Source organism: Aplidium turbinatum, chromosome 4, assembly GCF_918807975.1.
Source record: "Aplidium turbinatum chromosome 4, kaAplTurb1.1, whole genome shotgun sequence".
NCBI lineage: Eukaryota > Metazoa > Chordata > Ascidiacea > Aplousobranchia > Polyclinidae > Aplidium > Aplidium turbinatum.
Genome location: NC_137475.1, coordinates 605,151 through 631,889, shown reverse-complemented (window position 1 = coordinate 631,889; position 26,739 = coordinate 605,151). Strand labels below are relative to the sequence as shown.

The 26,739-nt window shown below is 40.6% G+C and overlaps 3 protein-coding genes across 3 annotated transcripts in view; all 3 read right to left on the bottom strand.

Annotated features, from left to right (window-relative positions):
- Positions 1-4,857: 4,857 nt before the first annotated feature.
- LOC145768294 (uncharacterized) lies at positions 4,858-10,763 on the bottom strand. Its single transcript, XM_082579770.1, has one exon. The coding sequence runs from the start codon at positions 10,761-10,763 to the stop codon at positions 7,095-7,097; it is 3,669 nt and encodes a 1,222-aa protein (XP_082435896.1). The 3' UTR covers positions 4,858-7,094.
- Positions 10,764-11,714: 951 nt separating this feature from the next.
- Positions 11,715-18,448, bottom strand: LOC145768293 (uncharacterized). Its single transcript, XM_082579769.1, has 4 exons — positions 18,391-18,448; positions 12,718-12,907; positions 11,764-11,888; positions 11,715-11,722 (listed from the first exon to the last, which is right to left on the bottom strand). Exons 1-4 carry the CDS (start codon positions 18,410-18,412, stop codon positions 11,715-11,717), a joined length of 345 nt encoding a protein of 114 aa, XP_082435895.1. The 5' UTR covers positions 18,413-18,448.
- A 315-nt stretch (positions 18,449-18,763) lies between these two features.
- The window catches only part of LOC145768292 (uncharacterized), a 28,903-nt gene continuing 20,927 nt past the window's right edge, over positions 18,764-26,739 (bottom strand). Inside the window, exons 24-33 of the mRNA XM_082579768.1 lie at positions 26,139-26,208; positions 24,389-24,468; positions 24,031-24,099; positions 23,679-23,788; positions 23,323-23,477; positions 22,858-22,943; positions 22,412-22,639; positions 22,097-22,241; positions 20,840-20,986; positions 18,764-20,663 (exon numbers count right to left, since the gene is read on the bottom strand). Coding sequence (XP_082435894.1) covers positions 20,474-20,663; positions 20,840-20,986; positions 22,097-22,241; positions 22,412-22,639; positions 22,858-22,943; positions 23,323-23,477; positions 23,679-23,788; positions 24,031-24,099; positions 24,389-24,468; positions 26,139-26,208 — 1,280 coding nt within the window. The 3' untranslated portion in view covers positions 18,764-20,473. The remainder of the gene's footprint in view (positions 20,664-20,839; positions 20,987-22,096; positions 22,242-22,411; positions 22,640-22,857; positions 22,944-23,322; positions 23,478-23,678; positions 23,789-24,030; positions 24,100-24,388; positions 24,469-26,138; positions 26,209-26,739) is intronic.

Here is a 26,739-nt window from a genome sequence, read left to right as displayed (position 1 = left end):
TCATAACTTTCAGGAAAATATCGAATGAATTCCAGTTCTAATCTTGTGAGATGTTGCAAAATCAATTCTTTTTCCAACTCTGGAAGAACTTGTTCTTTGCCGTCAGCAATCAGCACCGATGATAATTCTTTAAATATGGTGACATATTCAAATGTTCATTCTAACCTTTCTCTTTCAATCATCAAGCTTGTTAGTGAAAGCTTCCAAAGCATCTTTAAATTCTGAGCGGTAGCCTACTGACATCTCCTCCTGGAAGGGCCACTCAAGTCAGGCTAGTCGAAAGGTAGAGGCCAGATAAAACGTAGTCCCCCCGCGATCAGGGCAGCAGAGCCTTCTAGTAGGCTACCTTGAAACAATCTCCTAATGACAGTGACATAAATCAATCACTCTCTTCCAACCTGCCTTGAGCCAGCATGGAAGCAGTACAGTTTGTAAATTCCCATGGTATCAATATGTCAATGGTGCAATTGGTGTATGGATACAGATAACCCACGTTGATGCGCAATCTGCTTCAAACGGAGATGGCGATTGAATATATAGGCTACCGTATATTATTGTTTTTCCCTTGCATTTTCAGATTCAGTTTATTCAATGGACCAAACATATCAAACAAATAAGCAAGGAACCTAATCCATTTGTCATCGTTACGCATTGAAACAAACTCCAATTTTATTTAAAGATCAAAAAATAATTTAAGCTCGTCTCTGAGCTCAAACACTCGCTTGGTTACGTTTCCTCTTGAAAACCATCGAGCATTTGCCTGAAAAAGAAGTAGGCCTACGTGATGGTTTGCATCCATGTCAGTACACACACAGTTGCTTAAATAATCGGAACTTAAGGGCTCCTCCTTAACGCTTTAAAGCTCTGGTCTAGGCCAACTTACTAGGCTTAAAAAGCTTTACAATCTTAAAACAAAATTCCCACCTAGTGGGGAATTCCCCCCGGTTGGGAACCACTGTTCTATACGCAGGCGGCAAACTTATCCAGCTTTTTGTACAAATTGCATGCGGTTGTAATGTTTAGGCCTAAGTGTTAGTTTTTGTAGTGTAGGCCTAACTGAATATCTGAGAATGAACATTCATGACGAATTAAACATTTAGACAACTATTATTCCATGTCTAACACAGGATTTTGGTCCTGCAACGTTAAAATTAAGATTGTTCATGACTTCTAAACATTAAATGGATGTATGATCACGACATAGGCGCAGCACAATTTGACAGATTTTTATTTTTGATTTGTTTTGGAAATGCTCTCAGAGCGCACCAAATTGGAAGTGTTTCTTAAAAATTTCTGGGGGAGGCCCCCCAGACCCTCCGCTGAAAGTGTTGCCTTCCGGCTTCGCCCGACGGTTACGCCCTTCGTGCCTACTACCTTGCTGCAGTATATTTCCAAGTTGCTTTCCCAACGGTTTAAGCCACCGAACGTCACTGGTAGGCTACCTACCTTTCCTATCCCCTGTCATGAAATGAAAAGCATATTTTGAAATACAATGACTGCTTGAAAAATAAAACTACAGAAACAAAAGTGACAAGTAGGCTACAGCGTAAATAGTTGTAAGTATAAACAGGCAAGATGATCAGACTCCGGCCACAAGCCAGGACTCCAACCTACTCCGGCTCCTGTACACCTCTCGCAGGAAAACAACTGCACACAAAGTTACCAGATAATTCTGGAGGAAATGTTTCAGTATCAGTGGAAAATTAGGATAAAAGATATTGCGCAGCATATCACCAATAGCCTATCACAAGATATTTAAACATTGCTACGAGTGATTTTTGAACAGTCGGATACAGTAGGCTATGGAAACTTAAGCCAATTTATCATTTTCTATATTCAAAGTAGGCCTAAGTGGACGGTACGACAAAATCTATGATGGAAGCTGAGTTTCCTTTTAGCGATAAGTTTAACTCGTTTTAGTCGAGTAAAAAGACTTATAAGATAGAGGGAGATAGGATAATTTATCCAGCAGCTACTTGCAATTCGCCGAGATCTTGAGCGAACCCTCTTGGTTTGTTGCTGAAACCTTTAGAAAATGGTTCTTTACCTCTGCTTTCATGCATTTAAATCGAGCTGGAACTGTCCCCTTGGACAGCCATCTCTTGGGTGTGAGACAGAGGTTAGTCAGAACATACTTCCAGTGAAACCAGTTTTTACGTTTGCTACACTGAATCCAATCTTCTTTCGTGTGATATTGGTAGAGATCTCCACAAAGCAAGCAACACCCTTTTCCTTTTGTTGGTGCCACATTCGTGAGTTTACATTATCATTCTTTTCATTTTCGAGCCAGGAATGCAAAATAAGACTGAATTGAAAAAAAAATCCGCACGGTCACACTGAGCTGGTTCCCTGTAATTTTTACCCTGCTGAGTTTTAATGACATCACAAACAAGTTTTTAAATGCGAAACGTTCAAAGTAAAAAATTCAGGAATTCTGTCACTTTTTGAATTTCTTTTGTGTTAAATCGCCCTTGTTGCACTTGCAAGTGTTAATTGTAACTCACAACCGACGAAATAAAAGTTTTTCTCTCTCTTTTCTAGGTTAGTGACTGTGCATTTTTAAGATAGTATTTTCTAAACACTGTTTATCGATGCTTGTTTTAAACTATTTGACTTTTTCATCTTTTCCTTTTGTTGATGTCAAATTCGTGTGATTGCTTTATCGTTCACTACATGTTCGCGCCAGTAATGAAAAGTAAATTGAACTAAATAAAATATTCAGTAACCTTTCTTAGCTCCCTTTCTTTTGCTAAATTAGATTTTTTAGACGTTGCAATAAACGCTCAGTGAATTCAAAAAAGTTTGATTGTTGTCAAATTTATATTTCGTACGTTTTTGCTCGAAGCACAAACAAAGTGAAAGCAATTTCTATGTTACATATTTCTAGTAGCAAAAGCGGCTACCAAAGTAGCTATACGCACAGTTGGTGAAATCTAGAACTAATCTATCAATATCATTATAAAACTGATGAATTGTGCTGAGATTCACTAATCAGGGATGGCGAACCTTTTTTAGTGCATGGGTCACAAAAGAGACCTTAATCCTTGAAAAAGCAAAAGTGGGTCATACATTTAATTACATGTTAATGTAAAACTACATGTTAATGCGAAACTTGCTGCTGCATCTTCTCTGCAAGTCTTATTATCCTTGGTTGGTAATCCTTATTAGTTTTTAGCTTCACTCATGCAGCACTCATATCTGAGCTGAGGCGATTCCGTGTGCTTGATTGTATAAAATTCATTTGCGAAAGTAAAGATTCGCACGAATATGAAGAACCAAACAACGTTCACAGAGCTACCGCAAATCTTTTCATAGTTTCAAACGAATTTGGCAGGGAGTTCCACTCTGTAAGAATCATATTTTCAGCATGGTTTTCAACAGCAGGAAAGTCACAACCATCCATATTCGTTTTCATTTCAATTTTTTGTAGGAGATGATTTTATTCTACAAATTTTGTTTTCTATACTGCACTTTCTTGAAAGTCTATCATTTCTATTTCCAAGTTGTAAAGTCGAAGCCATTCGAAGTTTGATAATTCAAGATTTTCAAATTGAATTGCATGAGGGAAAAGAATGAACTGCAATGTAGTATCTAGCTTTCGGAACTGGGTAAACCTTTCTGACATTACATTTTTGGCCTCTTTCGTCAGTAAAACATACTTGTTGAGTGCAGTTTGCTTTTGTTCATATAAGTTAAATTGGTGCTGGTAAAGTGCTTTAACAACTAAGGAAAATATTTCAGCTGACCTTGTTCAAGGTCTACAGAAAAAATAGCGAGTTTCTTCTCAAATGCTTTAATGTGCCCAAACATGGATAATACAATATTTCCACAGCCTTGCAATTTAGTATTTAACTTATTGTAGTGCACTGTGAAATCAGCGAAAAAATGTAAATCATTCAACCACGCACTTTCGCTTAACTCTGGATATTTTTGATTTTTTTCAGCTAAAAAAAGTTGTACTTCTTCTAACAATTCAACAAATCGCTGTAAAACATTATCACAACTTAACCACCTTACACTGTTGTACATGAGTAAGCCATTAAATTTACTGTCACACGTGTTCAATAAATTTGCAAACTGGCGTTTATTAAGAGCATGAGATGAAATATAGTTGACTATTTTTGTTACAACACTTACAACTTTTTGAAAAGATTTGATTGATTTGGCGCAAAGGGCTTCCTGATGTATTATGCAGTGAAATTCAACAAAGCTAGATTGAAATAGGGTGGGGCCTTATTATAAATATTTAGTGAAACATTTATTCTTTGCAGAAATATTTGTTTAAATTTCATTATTTAAAAAAAGATAAGTGGGTCACTGAAAATCTGTGATGGGTCACTTCGTGACCCGCGGGTCAGTGGTTCGCCATCCCTGCACTAAGCAATCATTCAAGCTGGAAACTAAATATAGTCCCACCGCTAAATACATTGATCAACGGCATAAATTTAGTTCCGCCGCTGGGAAAGGGTTTTAAACAACTTGAAATTTTCAAGACTATTGGAATGATGAGTTGATAAATTAAAGTTGGACCTCGTTTGGAATTTTGTTGGGAAATTTTGGAATTGATTTAACAAACAACAATTTATCTGAAAGTAATAATTAATAATTAACAAGATATCAAACTTACGCTGACATCAGGCTTGGTGGGCCTCAGAGTTTCTCCAATTACAATTTTCTTGTTTGGTTTAATAAGTCACTGTTACAATCAACATTCATAACCCAGGAGCTACGCCTAAGCTACAGACTGTGTTGTTAATAAGTAGGGTGCACACAAATGAGTTCATTTTTACGCTTGTCAGTTTCACCTTATGCATAAATAGTTTTAAAATTAACTAAAATAGTTTCTATCTTAAAATTTGTAAAATCTCGAACTGAATCATTCTTTTACAAAGCGTTCTTTGTTCTTCTATTTTTTATTGTAGGCCGACAATAATACTGTCATAGGATCTAACTATAATAATCATATAGAGTCACCATACAAGTGCAACATCACGATTCGCACATAAAACTTTTCAAATAAACTTGTAGATCTGTTAGTTTTGATGGAAACTTTCTTGGTCAAATATTTCACAAACAATTTGATGCAAAACAAAACCAATACAAGAATTTTGTGCCAATATTAAATAATCTTGTGCCAGACACTCGTGAAATCAATCACTGGAAAATCTTTTTGCTTTGAATTTACAGCGAACCAAAATTGCCTTGTGTTAAATTAGAATCAAAGCAGGGTTGTTGGATCGAAAAGAAATATTAGTTCTCATCTCATTGCAACAATATGAAATGTGAATTCCTTCTTATGGTGATTTTCTACGCACATTTTAGTTGACACCACCAATAGAGTAATCGTTAGATTGTATCCAAGTGGTTTAGAGCCAAATTCTTCTGCAACATACAAAGTCGGTTTGATGTTTGCTATACTTAGGTAACCTACATTGCATGAAATACTTCACGACATAGAATTGTGAAAACACAAACTATTACAGACGTAACTAATGTGCCTATGGTGTTTCTACACTCACAGTCTACATACAAGTCTCAAGTAATGGACCATGGACTTCTAAATAGTAGCATCTGGACTGGAAACTCAGTGAGCAACAGTAGGCCAAACAGTTGGTACAACAGTGGGCCAACAGCCAAGTAACTAACCCTGTTGGCCCACTGTTGGCCAAACTGTTGTACCAACTGTTTGGCCTACTGTTGCCCACTGAGTTTCCAGTCAAGATGCTACTACTGTAGAATTCGCCTATAACGGCTTCGTTTATAACGTCAATTCGCCTATTACGTCACATTTTGCTCGGTCCCGGCAGAATTCCTATCTTTTACGTACATTGTAGTTCGGCTACAACAGCATCGCCTATAACGTCAATTCGCATGTAACAGCACCCTTTATTGGTCCCCAGACGTCTTTTGTTCGTTTATAACGTCACTTTAAGCCATCACCTTCATCAGGAACGGTCAGTCTTTTAATCCAGTTAGTGCTGCTGCTTGCAAAATGTCTTCCCTTTATTTTGCTACGTCGTTCGCAGCAGGGACTTTAATTAACTGAATTAACTTCTTTCCGCGTGAAAAACTATCATCTGTAAAAAGCAGCTCTACAGCTGACCTTTAAACAACTCAAAGCAACAGTTGTACGTGCAGTACTGTATAAAATAATTAACTGAATTAACTTTTTTTTCCCGCGTGAAAAAATCCGAAGTCACGACGATAGCAAGCAAATCCTACATTACTTAGCAAAAGCTGAACGCTATGTGGTAGAGAAATCCGTGTCAAAACCGAAACAGCTGAAGATCAATGCCTTTTTGGCTATTAAACAATGAACTTCTCTACTACTGTATGTAACGAGCTGTATTGCGCAAATTTCCTGTACCTTTCGCTGTAGGTTATTTTTTTTAAAACAATTTCTTTGTTTACTGTATTTTCTGCGTGACTTTTGTCAGTTTGGTGGTAGGCTACACAGTAAACCTGACTGGATTATACACCTCTTTCTTTAATCAAAAGACAGTTTTGGAATAGTTTGCGGTAGTTCGTCTATAACGTCAATTCGTCTATAACGTCAGTTTTTGCAAATCCCCTATAGGGGTGCCGTTGTAGGCGAATTCTACTGTATTTAGAAGTCCATGAATGGACCATAGCACACCTGTATAAATGCAAAAAGTAATCTGCAACAAAGCGGTTTTGAGTGAACACAACATGACAAAACAATACAATGTGAAATGCAGAATAAGTGCACGAAACGTCACAATTGAAAAGCTTCAATCAAATACACTTTACAACACGAAACTGCCAAATCGAGTGGAGGATCAAAAACTGAGGGGGCCACCAGGGAAGCAAAAATTCTAAAAGAATATGAGACATTTTGTGACCAGTGATCTTTATGCCGCCGGTAAACTTAATAAAATGTGATTGAATGAGCAAGTAAAAATAATTTTGCCAAACAAGTTTTGAGGAGAAGCACGAGACTAAGTGCCCCCCTGGATCCGCTACTGACCTAACTAAACCTCATAATGTTTAAGCGTGATGAGGTTTAGTTTACACGCATCAAAAAGATGTTCTTTCTTGAATGAAAAATCACAGTGCAACTGTTCTGGTACCATTCAATGAGCGCTTATTTTTATCAGTTTCTTGATGGCAATTGCTTCCGCACCTCGCTCCACACTAAATCGTAAGAAAAATTCCACCTTCGTCTTCTCGTTTGCGTATCGTCTCCCAGCTAAATCGCATTCCAGAGGAACGAAAAAAACTTCCATTCTTTCTGACGAGGAAGAAGTATCGAGACAGATAATGCCGTAGCGAGGGCTATCGGAAAGAATAATTGTTCCTGTGCACGGTTGGAAGCGACTGACCGTGGGATGGTTAGACCAGTACTTCCCTCCTTTTCCTCTTCCTCTGCCGCGATTGGCACAGAACAACTTGTGTATCGTTAGCTTCTCGTGCCTAGCAAGGATTTCCTGATTGAGTGGCTTGCTCTTGATGGCGTGATTTTGTTTTCGAAGAGTTTCGCGAAGTCTATTAGCTTTCTCTTTATGATCTCTGTGGTAGTTTAAATCTGAGGCATACATGGCCAAAACATAATGAACAATGTAGAGATAATATGTAGAGTGGATACTGCCGCTACTACAGCGATTCCAGTTATTCAAAATGGGAAGAACGTCTTCTTCCAACAAATAGCTTCGTTCCATTGTTACATGGCGGATGGCATCGAGCCATTCTAAGACATCAATTGTGATGTCATAAGAAAGGTTTCTGCTGAAAACTTCTTGAAAGTTTTTCTCGAGCAAAGCAATGATTTGGAGAACTTTGTTACGGTCTTTTATTTTATCCATTTCAACAATTGATTGGCTTCTGCATTCGACACCCTCCATTTTTAGTTTAAGGTTCGATATCTCACTTCGGCGTTCATCAACGCTATCTGGCTGATTCAGCATCTTCTGCAGACCTCCAAAGCACAAAGCATAGTCAGCTTTACATCGGTCGAAGTCGCGTACGGCATTGAGTTCTTCTGGAGGAGTTTCGTGGTAACATCGATCCAACAAGAAGCCACATTCACAGCGTGATTGTTGGATAAAATTCTTTAAATAAACCCATTCAGGTTCCCAACTGTCTTGGAAAGCCCCCCCACATCCTCCAGGTAGATTCTTTTGGACATATTTCGCTATGGCTAACCTCACCTTGATCTCACCAATGTAGCCATAACTGAAGTTGTACGTCACATGCTTTCTCCCTTCCTGGAAATGTTCGATGGCTCTCTGAGCAAGCTTGAGAAGCATCATCGTCTTTGCAGGGTCTTGCCTTGGAAGTTTCTTTATTTCATGATTGACCCTTTTAAGGCAGACATAGCCAAACATGTTATGGGTTTGTCCAAGAGCATCTTGAGAAGTCTTTATACTGAAATGTTCCTTTCCCAAAACCTTCAGGGCTGTTTCAAGAGCCTTTTCAGCGTCATCAAACAAATCTATGGATCCCAAAAGCCTCCCAAGGTGGGCATGGAACTGATAGTACTCTGGAAAAGCAGTGGACAACTCTCGTAAGATTTTGATTCGACTTTCACTGCGGGGAATGTCTTCAAGCAGCTTCGACAGAGGACTCTGCTTCCCGTAAGCTCTAGCCTTGTCCTTTCCCCGCTTGTCTCGACAAATTATCATCTTTGAAAGGAGACTTTGAACAAATTGAGGTCTCTCATCTTGAACAGCATCTTTCATCATCCATATGAACTCTATTACAAGACGGTGAAGCTTGGTGCGTGCGTTGCTTGACAAGTCTCCATTTGTGTGATCATCGGGTGCCGAGACTCCACAGAGAACCTGATCTAAGATCTCTTTTGCGATCGCGTAATATTCAATCTTCCAATAAACTTTGTTAGTAAGTATAAATTGTTTGCAAGGAAAGTTCACATCTTCCAAACTAACAAACTTATAAGAGGAAACATTCAACAAGTTCCGAAAGATCTCACAAGGCAAGCCATCTTGCCCATAATACAAAGCTAAGGATAGATAGGAAACCAATTTCTGGCCAGGATTAAGATCTAATACTTTGTCATTTGGTGGAGGCTCAAGATAACCTCTCACGTAGCTACGCAGTCCTTTATATTCGAAGTTGAAAGCGGTGAGTCCGTATTCGAATAAATAGCATTTTTGCGAGCTAGCACAAGCTGTGAGACTTTTCAGTGATGGGGTTTTTTCTGGGACAAAATTTTTGAACAAAGTATTAAGTTTTTTGGCTTCTTTGCCGCTCACTCTACCAGGCAGCTCGCAGACGCTGGTGTCTGAGTTGTATGAACTTTCAAGGTGATTGCTATTGAAGCGCTGAACGTGAATAATAACAATGCCATACTTGCACGTCTCGAGCATAGTGGAGACTTCTCTATCGGTTCTCCCATCGACTAGAAGCACAACCGGCAAGAAGGTAAGCTTCTGTAATAACTTGACTCTGTCTGCCAACTCGTTCACTGAAAGCGAATTATCACATCTCACTACTCCACAGGGGACTTCCTGATGCAATTCCCAAAGAAGTTGTCTTCCCAATGTTGTCCCACCAGCTCCTGGTTCATGGTGCACCGAGATAGTCAATGACTTTCGGTCGGTTAGTATGTCACATTCCAATAAATCATTAATATTCATCAGCAGCTGTGTGTCGCGGCAAACCGTCGCCATGCCAGTGGACAAATCTTTCCACGAAATAATTCCTCCTTTGAGGAATTTCAATTCCGATTCCCGACAAAACTTTGGCTTTTGCTGCTCGGAATATTCCACAGGAAGCAATTCAATCACTTTTTCTATCCAAGCCAAATCCTCCAGTGATATATCAACTCTAGTCGACTGATCAACTTGCAAAGATTTACATGGAAGTTGCACTTTTCCCACCATTTTTTCATCATAAAACCCGGCAGTGGCGAGCCATTGACAGACTGAAGCGAGTGAAACCTGCTTCGCCGCATCTTGGAGTTGGAATCTATCAATTATCTGTTGCAGCTTACTTCCAGTGGAGTCCAAAGATTGATCCGTAAAGAATAGAACTCTCATTTTCGAAGGCTTGGAGGAAACTTTGGTAAACAACAGACTCAAACACCAATCCAAACAGCGAGTTTCGATCTCGCTGCATCCGTACCAAAGAATCGTCACAACTGGTATTGTGACGCAAGAACAAAACCTGGCGATCTGTTGAAATTGCATTTCCAATCTGGCTTTATTAGAGTTGTACCACCCTAACACATCTCCATCTGCCAACTCATCCGGATCGTTCGAAGTTCCAAGAGGGAAGCACCAGTTGGTCCCCAGCGCGGCCAGCTCGGCAGCATCTGCTGATATTGTGATGGCTCGTCGCTTCTTGAGCTTTGCTTCCAACAAAGATAACATCCCGTCATCGCGACTGCTTCTATCAAAATCGAACGCTCTGAGCCAAGGAATGTTTAGAAGATCAGGAAGATACTCTGATGATGACTCCACCTTTGTAGGATGACCAGAAAATAAGAAGAAGGAATATCTCTCATCAAGCTCCCCAAGTCGGTCAACCATCGGCTTTAACTTTTCATCAGAAGGAGGAGATCGGGCACATTCAACATTACCTTGCCACTTCCCGACGCGCGTAATAGAGTCTTCAACTTCAGATACAACTGCCCTTGTGTCGTCACAAAATCTACTCTCATTGTGTGATGTAGAGGAGTTATCTGACGTGTCATCGGAAGCCAACTTTGTTTTTATGACATCATTATCCAAATAAAAGCAATCGCTCTTGCTGAAGTAGGACGCAAACCCATCGGAGTCCATTTCAGCAAACGATCCATACTTCTCCACAAACCGCCGCTCCACGTCTTCCAGAAGAAGTGGCTCACTCAATGGACCGATCACAAATCTGATGAGGAGGTCGGTATAATTTCTTTTAGCGTCACCAAGTGTCAATGATCGAGGCTCTGTCAAAATATAAAGCCGTTAACGAAAATGTAACAAAAAGATGCAAATAATTCTTAACTTCAACTTACAAGCAATTGAGTTTCCATCTGTGACGGCAAAAGTTATTATAAGTACAGGGAGATTGGGCTACCAGACAAAGAGTTTGGTGTAAAATGTAAATTTAGAGATGGCACTAAGTCTTGAGTTAAATACATCACCATCATTATTTTCAGCGTGTGGTAGCCCACTGTTGAGCAAAGGCCTTTTCGTTTTCTTGCCAATCTAGTCGATGGGTAGTTAATTTATCAAACGCAAAAACAATTTCATCTATTTACAATTTAGAAAATGTCGGCCTATTCATTGCTGTCCATCTGCACATGTTAGTCAGTGGTTACGCGCCCGGCTCAAGATCACGCGGCACAAGTTCGACTTTCGGGGTGTGCGCTTGAGCAATGCATTTTCAGGACTGCTCTCCATTCAGCGGCACCTAGTGAATGGAATAATTCCCCAGCAACAACATTTCAACAATTGAAAAAACTTCACTCTGTTAATCTCGGTAACCGGCCCTGCGTCAAAAGCCTCTACAAGTATGCGACACTACCAGGAATAACCTATCAAGGCTTTGTCAGTCCAAGGATAAAGATTCAAAAACTAACCAATCAACCATGATTCATCACGCCAAACCAAACAACTGATGAAATCACTGTAAAGGTTTCATTAAAGCAATTTCGAATTTGAAAACGAGAAAGAGCGTCTAGTGGCCGAAGATTGTCACAACCTTCTGTTTTCTGACTCTCCATGAACAGCGCGATCTGCTCGGCAATGTCTTCAGGAGCCTGGCAACACTGGATCTTCACGAGATTTCTCTGCGGACGACTCAGCCACTTTCTGTCGAAGCCTTTCTCGAAAAGAAGCAAAGTCTTTGTTGGTTTTTTTCTTTCCAACTGCAAGTATTCCAAGGAATCCAGATACTTCCTTGCGGTTCTTGTTAAAAGCACGACCCTGCACGCAAACGAGGGATGAAGTCAACATGACATCTGGGCATTAAATGGTTACTTAAATTTTTTGATTATTATGTAAAAAGAGTTTATATGTTTGCTGGAGAACAAAGCGTCTGCGCACCTGAATTCAATCACTGTTTTTGAAACATATAATTAGTTTGACGTGCATGGTCGGGCAACATAAAACGTTTTTTTTTGTGATTCAAAAACTTGATATAGGAGAAAAACACATCTGCTTCATTTCCACCACAAATACGTTCAAGAAATTACTTTGTTTGCAAATGGCTACTCTAGAGTAAACGTCATATTTGTTCTGGCTCTCTCACGGTAGTGATGTCCCAAAGAAAAAGGTTTTCGCAACTGTTTTGAGCTGGCGAGTGCAGGGCTGTGGACTCGGGCAAAACATATCCGACTTCCAACTCTTCGGTTCATCTTACCGACTGCAGCTTCAGCGTTGCCACATGTTTTTAAAGTTTTTTGTTCTTTTTAAATATTCATTTCACATTGCTTGTGATCGAAATTAAAACGTCAAATTTCACAAAAACTTTCATTTTCAAAAAAATTTTTTGAGCGCAATATGAAGAACAAGAAACTAAGTTTAAAAAAAGAAGTTTATTGTTTGTCGTTTTGTATCAACCCGGAGTAGAAGTCGGCCTTTTTTAATGATTTCGATTCCGGACACACCTAAATTCCTTCGATTCCACAGTCCTGTTGGTGACTAGGCTACTATTCTTCTGTTTACCCCCAATGCTTTTGACATCAAGTGCTTTTAATTGTGACATCATAAAATGCTTTACGGAACAACACATTATAGCCTACAATGTACATACGTGAACTTGGAATGATAGTCGCGCGAAAGCACGTTTTTGCTGACTGCTCTTCCAGCGCACAGGGTTTTAGCAACCACATATCCTCGTTGTTCCAACTTTTGCTCCACACTGACGCCAAGCGCGTTGTCTTTCGAGTCCCTTAGTATGGTGACGTCACTATCGGTGATGCCCGACGAAGACACGGTATGCACTAAAATAGAACGGCTGGAAATTTAATCCATTTTCTCGAAACTGGATTGAACAGACCAAGCACTGTCTTAAATTCCTGAGGTTAATGTTAGCGCTTCAAATAAGTCAGTGCCTGGGAGGCAATTACCCTCTTTGCCCCCCTCCTCTGACTACGCCCCTGGTCAGTAATAGCTTCTAAACATCTAACTTTGTTTTGGTGGCAGGGGCTCCGAGAGGGCAGGGCCAGATTTAGCTGATGGGGGGCCTGGGGCACTTTTAGATCGGGGGCCCTCGTGCAAAACAATTTTGAGCAACCCTAATAATAATCTGAGGTGTCCTTACCTTCGCTTCACTTATAATATTTTCAACGCTCATTAACACCCAGGGGCGCCGGAAGCGGGGGGGCAGGGGGAGCGAATGCCCCCCCTGCCCTCAAATTTTCTGCAGATGGAGGGGCAGGGGGGGCAATGGTGCCCTTTTAAAGTCATGTAAGCTACTGCACATTTTGCAATATAACAATTTCTGCTATTCGCTTTTAGCCTAATTATAATCTTTCATTTTTGCCTCAAAATAATATTTACGGCACAAAATTTTGCAACACAGTATACAGGCCTTAAAACTCGTTTTTTTTTCGGCAGCCATCGTAGCCTACCGGGAGCTCCTTCTCGGCGGCCAAATCTGCGTGCTTGGAGGCCAAAATACAAAATAAAAATAACGATAGCACAAGTAAATAGAATTAAACTTGCAACAATGCTAAAATGATCACTTAGCGTTGTGAAGTCTGGGCCTGGGCGACGTCCTACAATAGAATCGTTGCACCACGCAATAACTGCTTTATCGGGATTGTAATCCAGTAGCCTACTATTCAAAGTTTGAATATTCAATATTCAAAATTTGAATTTCAAACGACACTCGCACGAGTGTATCCAATGTGGCTGATTTTATAGAATTTCGCCACTCTCCTAGAATTCTTTTTAACAACGAAAAACAACGTTCGACATGTGTTGACGATGACGGCAAGGTAATACAATAAGTATTTTAATAATTAAAACATTACTTGTAGGCTTTAACTGCCCTTTATCAAAACTGACGATGCACTAGCAAGTGCGAAATATTTTTTCTGTTACATCTACTGACATCTGATCCCTGTTGCCTTAGCAATTGAGGTTTTAGCTATTTCAATGATGTACATTACTAAAAGACATTACTAAAAGAAGCATAATTTTTGCAAAATATGATAAAAAAATGTTTTCCCCATTGATGTCAACTAACTTAGTTCTCCTTTTTAACAACGGTTCAATGTCCGACAACATCGAATCGACATAAAAACGACAATATTGCCAGCCGATGTAAATTAGCACTTCGCAAGACTTTGTTAAAATATACGTCGGGAATTACAAACAAGACTTACAGCGCTGGCGATCGCAGCAGATGGATATATTCCATCAATAACAAATATTCCCGCACAATGCAACAGTGGCGATTATTACGCGCTGACCTAATTTTGCGTCACTCTTTGATACTACATATTTTCGACAGTTAATCCACGATCATTCTATTGCGAAATTAAATAATTGGCTAGAAGAGACCGGCGGCCAAACTTGGCCGATTGAGGAGGTAGCACCGGCGGTTCATTCAAGCACTACTTTAAGGCTTGACAGTAGGTTACATCATTATAACATAGCATGGTGCCCTTCTTTGCATACCGGATTATCATTATCGCTATATTTTATCTTAAAACTTGAAAAAAAATTGGCCTTTTAGTAAACAAAAGTGCCCTTTTTTCGTGATCTTGCCCCCCCAGTCAAAAATCGTTCCGGCGCCCCTGTTAGCACCAATGAAATTTATCAGTTTAATTGTTAATTAACCAGGCTATTTGAGCGACCAGTGTTTACTTCGAAATATTACATTATTTTGTTAGTTTTTTGTGGAACACAAAAATCTTTTTAAGCTGCTCCCTTAACCCACTTCTGAAACCACGCATGGCAACATCGCTGATTAGGTAGAGCGTGGTTAAATAGGCAGGTGGTCAGGTAGAGCGTGGTTAAATAGGCAGGTGGTCAGGTAGGCCTAAATAAGTGCTAAATAAAACTTTTCTCTAAAACGTGGTTGAGCGAGCCAGAAAAGTTTTCAAAATGGAAAAAAAATAACTTACATATTATATGTTGCATGTAAAATTACAAGCCGGAAAACGCTGCACGAACTAAATGGATGCGTGGGCCCCGAGCCGGGAGTTTAGGAAGCAGTAAATATGGACTTGTATGACTTAAGCCAGGGCTACTCAACTAATGTTAGCAAAGATCCATTTTGACAAGTGAAATATTTTTGCGGTCCGGTGAATATTTCACATGCAACCACGAAAATTAAACAACCAGTACGAGTACTGAAACACTTTTCAGGTAGGCTATAGTGTGTAACACGACTTGGATATTTGTCTGACACAAAGAAATAAAAAAAGGAAAAAGTGTATTGTGTTTCTTTGTAGTGTAGCTGTGTGGATCGCACATCAGAGAAGACGGCAAAGCGTTGGGAGGTCTGGGGGCGAAGCCCCCAGCTCTTTGGATAATCACAAAAAATTGCTTTTCTCTAATGGAAACTTGTTTAGAGGCCCTAAAATGTGGCAATGAAGTTATTCTTCCAGAAGCCCGAGGTCCACCTTCAACACCCAGAAGGTCCGGATTCGAACCGCGGTCCGCCAGTTGAGTAGCCCTGGCTTAAGCTATTGGTTATATCGAGCTTGCAGTGACGGGCTGACGGCAAGAATACGTACGAATTGGAAAAGTTCAAGGAATCGTCAGGCACACTGTGTGGCAGAATGCTTTCTCACAGATTGAAAGGAAGATTGTAGCCTACAAGGCGTGTGTGTAAGATGCGTGATTCGTGAATACTGGACGATGAAAAAGACAGATATTAAGGGAATGCAGACGACAGAAATGAGGATATCGTATGATGTGTGGCAAGACACTTCTCGACAAAATTAAAATGATGTCTTGAGATTGTGGACTGATGTTGAGAATATTGAAGAGCACTTGTGTGGTCATCGTCTGAGATGGATTGGACATCTTGAACGAATGGATGAGAACAATTTGACAAAGCGAGTCTGGAATAAGGTAGTGACAGGAAAAATAAGAAAAGAAAGACCAAAGGAAACGTGAAATGACGTGAAAGAAGACATGAACAAAAAGGAACTTTAAAATTGAAGAATAAAAAATTGAATTGATTAATGAATTGAATATTAAAATTGAAGATGCTAATAGAGATGGAGGAGTCACTGGTCGATCCTGATGTTTTGAGATGAAGACCAGGGTTCTTTGGAGCAAAGTGGGTGGTGATTAATTATCGAGCTTCTGTAGCGGTCTTTTTTTAGTAGTAAAAAACATTAGACTAAAACGAATGGGCCCCTAAACAGCCGTGCCCACCACTTGGTCGGTTAACAAGCCCTGTTCTTAACAAATCACTATGTTTGCAATTCACTTGCAACTTTGCAAACGCACCCTTCAAATATTAATGTTCACTGGAGGAACACTGCGATTCAAAGATTTTCTTAGAGGGAACACTGACCCTAACCCAGCGGGAGTATGCTATTGGTTACCTGTCTTAGGAGAAAGCATAATGGTAGAGAGAACAACGTACAAGCAGGTAAGTCGGCTTTACAAACTATCGGTGATAAAAATTGAGCTTGCGATGATGTTGAATATTCAAATACGACGGCACTTTCAAGCCAAACATGACCAAAGAATTCATTCAAAGTTTTAACACACCCAGTCTTCTCAAAAACGTCACAAACATTGTGCTGTTATGTAGACGTCACCAGAGTCCGTCATATTGTTCCATTGAAGCGTGTCATGGGTCTTGGATTTCAAGAACGTTAAAAATTGTGATAGTTAAACTGGGAGCGGAACGTGGAGAAAAATTGACGCAAGAAATCACGTATCCAATGTACAGTATTTGCTCAGTTGCGGCAAAACCTGAGCCTACAAGGTGTTTGCGTTGTTGCATTATTATCAGGCGTCTCGTTATAGTTAAGTAGAAGGGTTTACATTCAAAATTGAAACTTGTGGTTTCTGCAATTACAGTAGAACTCGGTTAATCCGGATTCGATTTGACCGGCGATTCCATCCGGATTAGGCGAAGATCCGGATTAACCGATGACGGTTTTTATCAAGCCTGACGTTACCTAGATAGAAGGGTATCGGTAAAAATCACCGAAATTGAACGCATTAGTGTGGTCATCTGCCAATTCCGAGACGCGCGATCACCATATTAGCGATAGAATTCTTTTGAAATGCAGTAGCCTATGCATGTAAAACGATTGTATTTGTAGACTCTGCGTCTAACGCAAGAACACACTGGCAAAAGTTATATCTTCAGACATGCGTGTCGGAATAATCTGTAGTCACTCAAAACTTTTGAAAACAGTTACCGAAGACGAGTTTCTTTGGAAAACTTACAAAAAATCAAACATTAGTCTTCTATTGGAAAAACATCACCGACATACCGCCGAAAATTCCACCGACATATGTATCGGTATGGGAACTTGTGTAACTTTTGTATTGTGTATATTGCATATTTCAAACATGTACCTATGTTCCTGTTACTGACAAATAAAACATTGATTGATTGACATCTTTTCAAGTGACAGTACGAGTTTGGGCATTTGCGCACGAATTTTGCGTTAGGAGGGATTACTGTTCATGAAAAGAAGAAATCCGCAATAATTTATTGCGTCACATTAACGGAACAATAGATAAGAAATTTCTCGCAATAAGCCACGTTACGTTTTAGCATAAAATGGCAAAACTGTCGGGAAAATCCGGATAAAGCGATAGAGAAAACGCAACTTTTGTCCGGAATAGGCGAAGATCCGGATTAAATAATCCGAAGCTGTTTCTTAAGAAAAAGATTACAAATCATTTGTACTTCCAATTTCATCCGGATTAGGCGAAGATCCGGATTAACCGAGTTCTACTGTATTATACTCAAACAAATTTCATTGCCTCCACGGCGCAGCTTTTAACTTCTTTTTTTTTTACAAATTACTTGGATATGGAACATAGCCTAGATTGCAATTTTTGGTTATTCTGCACATCTAAAACAAATGAGTTGAGCTTGCACTGAAAATAAGCTTCGTGAAACTCAATGCAAAGACTGAGAATCCAATATTCGGATCTCGACCAACAAAAGCAGAACCATCTTTCCAGTCATTGCCAACAGACCGACCGATTGACGCGTCCGAAATTATTCATTTAAACATTGAACGACACCGTTCATTTTTCATAAAGTAACGTCAATTTAACATAGCAACGATTGACGTCATCGATTTTGATGGTCTGCCTTTCACTGGTCGTGCTTTATAGTTTGGCCTACATTGCCTTTGAACATTATAGCATAGCCTACAAGAGGGCTGTTAAAATATGATATTGCGTAGTTGTCCTTATCCTCAACATTACGTAACAAGACATTTCTGACTCTCTGATTACGTCATAACAATCATCAGCCACTCACATGATGACACGTCATCTTCCATTTTGGAAGTTCGGGATGAAGGAAGCTTTTAGTCCATCACAAAGTAAAAGAAAGCGGAGGAGATTCCTGATCAGTCACTCCCGATAACCAAGTGATGATGACGTAACAGTGCCAAAACCTTTATGACGTAGGCTATGAAGGAGCTAACTCCAATCTGGCATTCACAGAATGAACACTTGAACAGTTTGCAGGTACAATCAATACGTAGACTATACAAGAATAGCGTTTAGATTGGAAATTTGAAAGCCTGGCAATATTATTATGGTGAAAAGTAACTTAGCAAGTTGTCTGAGGTTGGCTCCTCGCAAAAATCATTCCCATATTAGCTTGAAAATTTTTATTTGATCACTGACGTAATTCTTTCATTTCCTTGTTTTGTATAATTTAACTAGCACAGATCTCCTGAGGCTGGTAGCAGCAATCCACCTTCCTATCGCTACCACTGACTGACCAACATCACTTCCTTCAAACATAAGTCGAAAGCATACATTCTATTAAGGGGGTTCCCCACAATCGCACTTATTTGAAAATATAAAGGACCAAGCTTTGTTGAGTAATAAAGTAGACACTGATGTTGCCACATCTACTCCGGTTTCTCGGAGGATTATAAATAGCACAAGAATCAATCTACTAGGAAGGAATCAAACAATTGAAAATACAACACGACTAAGCCGACCGTGTCGGGAAACGTCTATTAATTAAGTTTTCGTCACCGTTACGAAAGCATCTTCAGTGGAGCGTAAAGTCACATTATGAGGTAACTAATGATGTCATCGGTGAAGTTGTAACAGAGCTCCTTACACGGAGAACATGATAGATTGCAATGAACCTGCATCGTCAACCAGGTCTACACAAGGCTATCACTTTCTATGCATTCGTTGGTTGATTAAGCAACAAACGCGTTCGCAGCACGCCAGAGCACAAGTTATTCTCCGTTGAAATGACAACAAATTGCAAACAATCTGATGGCTTCGTCGAAAACAAGGGAGCGGCTGTTGCAACAGAAGAATGGTTGGTTCCAAGAGTACCCGACGACTGGAGGAAGAGTGAAGTGGGAGCTTAGCTAGTTAGTTATACATGGAACCTGCCCCACATAAATATGCTGGCAATCAGAAAAGGCATCAGCTTTTTGTAAAAGTAGCGCACGCTCCCGCTACATTTCTCTTAACTTAAACAGACACAGGAAGCACTTTGTGAGGTCAAAATGAGTTAGAAAAACGAATGACATCTTACGTTTACACTCCCACTTCAACGTCGTTATGGAAAACACGTTCTAAGTGAAATTCGTTGTTGTGCATCTTTCAAAAACACGAGCATTTCAAGATCCGAGTCGCCGATTCGGTGCCCTATTTGACTTCAACACGTCTTTTTTAACGGAGAAAAATCTCTCCGCCACAAAACTGGAAGGAATGGGAAGTTGTATTTAATAAAGCAACTTTATAAACCGGCACTAGAGAAGCTCAAGAACTTGTATCTATCTGAACGAAAAGCCTCCACAAATGTTTTTTCTTTCCGTCGCGATGTTTCATGCGATGGTACCAAAATATTCATCATCGGAGTCGTGGCTAGTATTGGTGTCACTTTTGTCGGTATCAACGTGGCTTGATGTTTCCCGCAATAGTTAAATGATATCTGCTTTGATTTTTTCACGCATTGTTTTCCTGAAAAATCTCCAAAAACGACTCATTTTTATACTTCAACTCTTTCGCACCCAGCATCGTTTTGAAATGATTTGCGGTTTAATGGGAAACGCCGAACTGAAAAGTAACGGGAGTGCGGCTGAAAAAAAAGTAGCGCCGCCAGTCCTACAAAAGTAGCGCGCTACTCCCCACCTCTGGCGGCAATGAGTTAGCCACTGCACCTCCCATGAGATATTTGTCCTGTTACGTATTTGCTGGCCAGAAGAAGGAACCTTCGGCTTAGTGCTGGACCATTGTTGAGAGCACAATGTGCCATCGATGGGCGCGATCTTCTCTAACCGCACAGTGCCAATGCATTGTTCGTAGATTGGCTGATCACGAGAAAGCATTGAATGCGAAGTTCATTGATTGGTTAAACAATGTCACGTGAATGTGCTGAGCATGATTTCATAATGGCCAGTGGATTGATGATGACACAATACATCGAATTTGACGTCACCATCGGCGTCCATGACGTTCACAAGATCTTGATCGGCAGTGCAGAAACTGCCTCGATAAAGGGCAGTCGAGGCGAAGTCTCCTCCTCTTCGTGATGGAATGATAAGGAGAATGCTGTAAAAGAAAGCCGTAGCTCAGTGGCGCTATCTAGCCTTGGTTAACATCTTGAGTCGATGGACACTTGAGTCATGCGCCTCAATGAGACATAGATATTGAGATCAGTATATTCTACAATAACATAAACAATCAAAGAATTCGAAAAAGAAACAATACACTCGTCTGACACAGACCTCGCCTCCACACTGTGGCAAAGCAAATCGTCGCTTCCATCTCCGTTGAAATCCGCGGATATCCGCTTTCCCCTTCCGCAATCTTGGATCCGTCCCTCCCAGTAGACGTTGCTTACTCCCCCTGAGGTGTCGGCCAATCCAACCTTGCTGGAAAGGAATGGGTGGAAGTGAAACGAAAGTGGAAATATGTTGCGCGGGAAACCAGACATCACTGGGAAACCACAGCAACCATGACGTCACGAGACATGTTTGTTAGTAACCGACATCACATCGTATTGGCAATACTTGGCAACGCGGCGAGGTTGACACTACACTCGTTCCCGAACCTTAAGCTCTGTGGAGCCAAGATATCACACAATTGTCGTTCGTATATAAGCTCTGTGGAGCCGAGATATCACACAATTGTCGTTCGTATATAAGCTTTGTGGAGCCGAGATAGCAGACTACTGCCCCACTCAGTCACACTTAACAGGACAATAGTTTGGTTATCAAAACTCAATTGTCACAACTGATCTGTTGGTTGCTGAAGCCATACATCTAGCAGTTTGTTTAAGCACAATGCTTCATAGATGATGTTGGATGCATGCATTGTTTTCGCCTGAGCCCACTTTCTTATCAAGTGCAAATCAGTTATAAGCACCCTTGAATCGGCTTCTGCTATGTCACATTAAAGTCAAAGCTCCAACTCCACACAAAAATCTCCTTAATAAGGGAAACCAGGGGTGGAGTGAAGCTGCTTAAACCCAGAAAGTAGGTGATTACCCCATATGATTTAAGTGGTTAGCCTATCTGATAAGTGGTTAGCCCAATAAGTGATTTAAGTGGTTAGCCTATCTGATAAGTGGTTAGCCCATGTGATTTAAGTGGTTAGCCTATCTGATAAGTGGTTAGCCCATGTGATTTAAGTGGTTAGCCCGTGTGATTTAAGTGGTTAGCCTATCTGATTTAAGTGGTTAGCCTATCCGATAAGTGGTTAGCCCATGTGATTTAAGCGGTTAGCCCATCTAATTTAAGTGGTTAGCCTATCCGATAAGTGGTTAGCCTATCTGATAAGTGATTAGCCAATGTGATTTAAGTGGTTAGCCCATGTAATTTACTAAAAACATGTAGTTTATGAACAAATTACCTTTAAACGATTCAGTGACAAATACTTGATTTAAGTTACTCATTTATAGACATGTCATAAAAAATCAAACAACTTGGCTTCTGACAGAAATGAATCAAATCGCAATTGAAAACAAATTGAATAAAACTCACAATCGTCCACTATTGTCGCCGCACAAAGCATCCATTCTGTCGTCACCATTGTAGTCTCCAAACAGCCACGTACTTCCGGATGAAGCTTCACACAAAAATGCAGATGACGGAAGTGACTTTGTGCTGAAAACAAGTTTGGACAAATCTGCAAAAACAAAACTGTGACAAAAACAAACTTGAAAACAACCTCGGAAAGCTTCATCAGCAGCCTCTTCACAAAGGCGCTTGTCAATGTCATCATGGAAACATAGCGATACGTGTATCGATACGACATGAAGACGTGGCAGTAATGACATCACCTGGTCGCTTACATACCGCTTTTGTCATCCAGAGCTATTTCATCGTCGTAAGCTAACTCATCGTCGGCTGGACAGACCTCTCTGGGACAAGCTTCCAACCTGACAGGCTGGCCGAGACAGGATTGGCCCAGACATGATGGGCAGTTAGGATTAAGGCACTTTCTGACGAAGATGGAATAGCCATAGTCTCCGCATGTCTTGCTACAAGTGAACGTGCTACTCCAACTCGACCAACCAAGTTGCACTGTGGAGATAATGGAGATGGTTGGAGCTGTGTACACAGTAGGTGGCGGTACATAGCACACACGAAATTTATGTGGTTTTTAAATTATATTAAAAATATCAAGAATCGCAAATTTGTATAAACAACCCCTGCGGCCTGCACCTTCAAACCCCACTCCTGCAGCTGTCAATCCTCACCCTTGTACACTCAAACCTCACCTCTGTACTACCATGTCTCACCTGTACACGGATCAACGTTGCAACTTTCTGATGAGAAGTAGAGTCCATTGCATCTAGTGGAAGATGAAGAGCTGCATGATCGAAACCTGGAGAAGAAGGATGAGGACACGATTGGAATGAAGAAGAGCTACTGCCAACGACGCCTTGTACTTCGCAATACGACGAAACTGCAGAGCAGTGAGAACAAAATATCTACCAGCGATGGATGGACGTTAACTATGTCAACGTATTGCCAACAAGTCACACTCTGAACGAAGGCAACCAATATACGACCACCGCATAGTGTCCCACTTCCACAAAGTCAATATCTCTCAGCTTGAATTTGCTTTGAAATTGTAGTGGTCAAACAGAAGTCGCATTGTGAAAACAGTGACGCAGCATTACAACCACACAAGCGATAGGTCGCGTGTATAGGGCACTATGAATACACCTCTACCTCATCATCTACCATGGAAGCACCCTTACCTTAAACGCCAGCCACCCCCACACAATCTGGAGCACTGCCCCCACGTTTTCCAGGGTTGCCATTGTCCTTCCATCCGCGAGCAGGCTGTGAGATCCCTGCATCTCCTGTAGGACAAGTGACCGTCCGCTCGTCTGCTGAACGTGTTTGAGCACCTCTAAAACAAGAGGCTTTGTTATCATAAATTTTGTGATTGTGGGGCATTGTTTCTTCTCTATCAATATTTAATTGTAAGATACCAAGGGTCTCATAATCGTGTCAGGAATGTTAGAAAACGTTAATTGCAATTTCCTTTAAAAGGTTTTCCTCCACCAAACACATGGCCAAGCCCAATTAGGTCTAACGCACACAAACTTACCCAGTTTGAGTCTCCAATGCATCGTCTCTGTCTCACCGCAAATCCAACTCTTGGGCACCCCGCACACCCCGACCAAGCACCCCACAGGGACCACTTCAAGTTACGGAAAGCTGTAAAGTATCAATAATATTTTCCTAATTTCTTTGCCAAGATAGGAGCCCAAAGTTCATGTTGTCATGGAGACAGCTATTCCGAACAATGCTCCCAAGAAATATTGGAACCAATTAAGTTTTTTGTTTACTTCAAAAACTAGGTCATTTGTTTCGTAATAAACAAAGCAGCGACTTCAAGATCGCGTTTACTTCTCGTACAACTCAGCATCGAAATGTCAATTCAAACAATCGGATCTCACATTCCTCCCTGGTGTTTCCCTCTGCGCCTACGCCCGCGTCAACTGGCCCGTTGCCGGGGGGACCACCACCTGAGTGACATAAATCGGTTGTCACTTTATATTTGCACAACGGTAAGTTTGTTGAGCTCGATACAGATAATGGTAATGGACAACACGTAATGGAATTGGAAAACATTGTCGAAAACAAAACGGAATCAGCAAACGCCGGCAATGTCGAGTCATCGTTGAGCTCTTTTCAACCGAATTCAGACATCGACGTCATTGTGGCAACACTGGCTCGATATACGCGATCTACCGCAATAACAATAATTCAAAACTATTGAAATATTGAACGCTTGGCAACCCTGCATCAACTTACGTTCAACACAAAGCTGTTCGTTGCATGACTTGTCCTGGTAAGACCAACCAGGGCAGGTGTTACCGGAACAAGTGCGAACCCTGTTAAGAAAATCAAATTTCAATTGAATGTCATAAAAATAATAATCATGTTTTGTTTTGCGCCCGATGCGAAAAAACAACGGTAGAAAAGACAACTGGCTCTCACAGGGATGGGCAATTCAGAATACCGAATCCAGAAGGATTCGGATCCTAAACTATCCGAATCCAAAACGGCAATAAAACCGGGTAATAAGATTCGGTTTTAAAGATATACATAAGTCTTGTGCAAGCTGTCAGCTGGAGACAGTGAACTGAAAAAAAGTGTGGTTTACTCACTTTTTCTTTGCACTGACACCATCCGCAGTTCCGCACTTTCAAAAACATTGTGCACGCGTTGTGCGCGCACGGCGCATGCAACTCTACGTCACTCGCTCGCATGAGCAATCAAAGAAACTAAGCGCGCAAATTTCTTCACGCTTTGTGCACATGCACAATCGTGCAATGCTTTTTTTCAATCCACGTGCGTATGCGACTCTGCGATAGTTTGACTGGTTGGCGTAACAACATTGAGCACTGAGCAGATGCCCCTGCTAAAGGAGTTGGCTCTGAAACACCTCAGCATACCTGCCACATCAGCATCTTCCGAGCGATTCTTTTCGACTGCGGCTTGACGGAATGACGGCAACTAAGCTGCGCTCCCGTTCAGCGTTGCCAGATGGGGAATAGAATATCAAATTAAAAAATTCTGGTGAAATTTAGAGGTCTTTCTTGGCTTTTTTACCTTGGTACCAGATAACTTTTTGGTGAAATCTGGTGAAATTTTCCCTACTCAATTTTTTTCAACAAAGTTTTTTCAATTTTTTAAAACTTTTTAGCAAATAATCCCTGCTCGTATAGAAAACGTTTTACAAGAGGTTTGCATATGGATGATGGCAGTGTCTTATGTCTTAAAAACTATTTGTATTTAAGCGAAATTGCTTTATTTAGGGTCAGGGCCGTAGCCAGACCGCAGAGCAAGGGGGGGCCAACTTTTTTTTAGGGGGGGGGGGGCGAAACATTTTTTTGGGCAAAATCATTATAATTGTAGCTGTTGCTCGAGAATGTTGGGATTTTGCCAGGGGGGGAGAAATTTTTTCAGGGGGGGCGAGGCCCTCCCTGGCCACCGGGCCTGTTTGGGGTGTTTTAAATATCTGGTGAAATTTTAGTTATTTTTTGATGCCAAGCGGCTTCCATCATCTGGCAACACTGCTCCCATTTGGCTGGACGTCATTTAATGTGTTGTTAATGTAATGTGCCTTAATGTGTTGCATTGCAACAAACATTTGCTTTGATTGTGTAGCTTTTGTGTCTGAAATTTTTTACTTTTTGTGTTGCTGGAGCCTGGAAGTTAATAGGATTCGGTATTCTGGATTCGGTTTAGTATTCCGAAATAATTCTGGAATAGTGAATTATTCTGAATTGCCCATCCCTACAGTAGAAAACGCAAATATCTTCAGCAGGTGTACAATTGTACATATTCTCAACACCGGATGAATATATGCATATGTGCTATGTAGGATATTATATATATGCCAAGCTGCAGAGGTATGTGGACTCAACAGTAGATATATATCTTCAGCAACGGATGTATTTTTGTTTACAGAATCAAAAATGAAAATTTTTGTAAAAACTCCTGTTATTTTTATTTTTACAACCGGAAGAGACCTGGAAAACGTGACAACCTCACCCACCTTCGCCTGTACCCCCCATCACATTGAGCAGAACACCGACCCCACTGGTTCCAGACGTTCCATGATGAACCTGGGAAGATGAGTTATTGTCGTGTCATAATCATGAAGCTTCATTAGATGATAATAGCGATAAAGCACCAGAAGTTGAGTTCGATACAGAGACGGTGAGAACCATCATGGACAAAAAATGTTTTGTTTAGTCAATAACTTTCATATTCTCCTGTCATCAGTCTCCCTTTTAGTTCAGCAGTGCAAGTCCTCACACTTAGCTGGCCAATGTTGTCAATGTACGTGAGGTTTTTTAGGTGATGAAACACGAGGCGGATCTGTATCGATTTGCATCAATCACTACATGCGTTCTTTATTTTTTAATAAGAAAGTGTGATGTGATTTGTTGAAACATATATAGCACTGAAGATGAAGACAGTATAGTTTTCGAAATGTTTGTTTGCTGAACATGAGTTTAGTATCTACGCTTTGGGCTCTTTGTTGTTTGATTAGAGCAACCAGGCGTTCCAACCATTTTGCTCCAACATCTGACACATCCACAAATTCCTATATTTGTAGCTATTTCAGTTGTTTGTTGCATTGAACCAAAAAA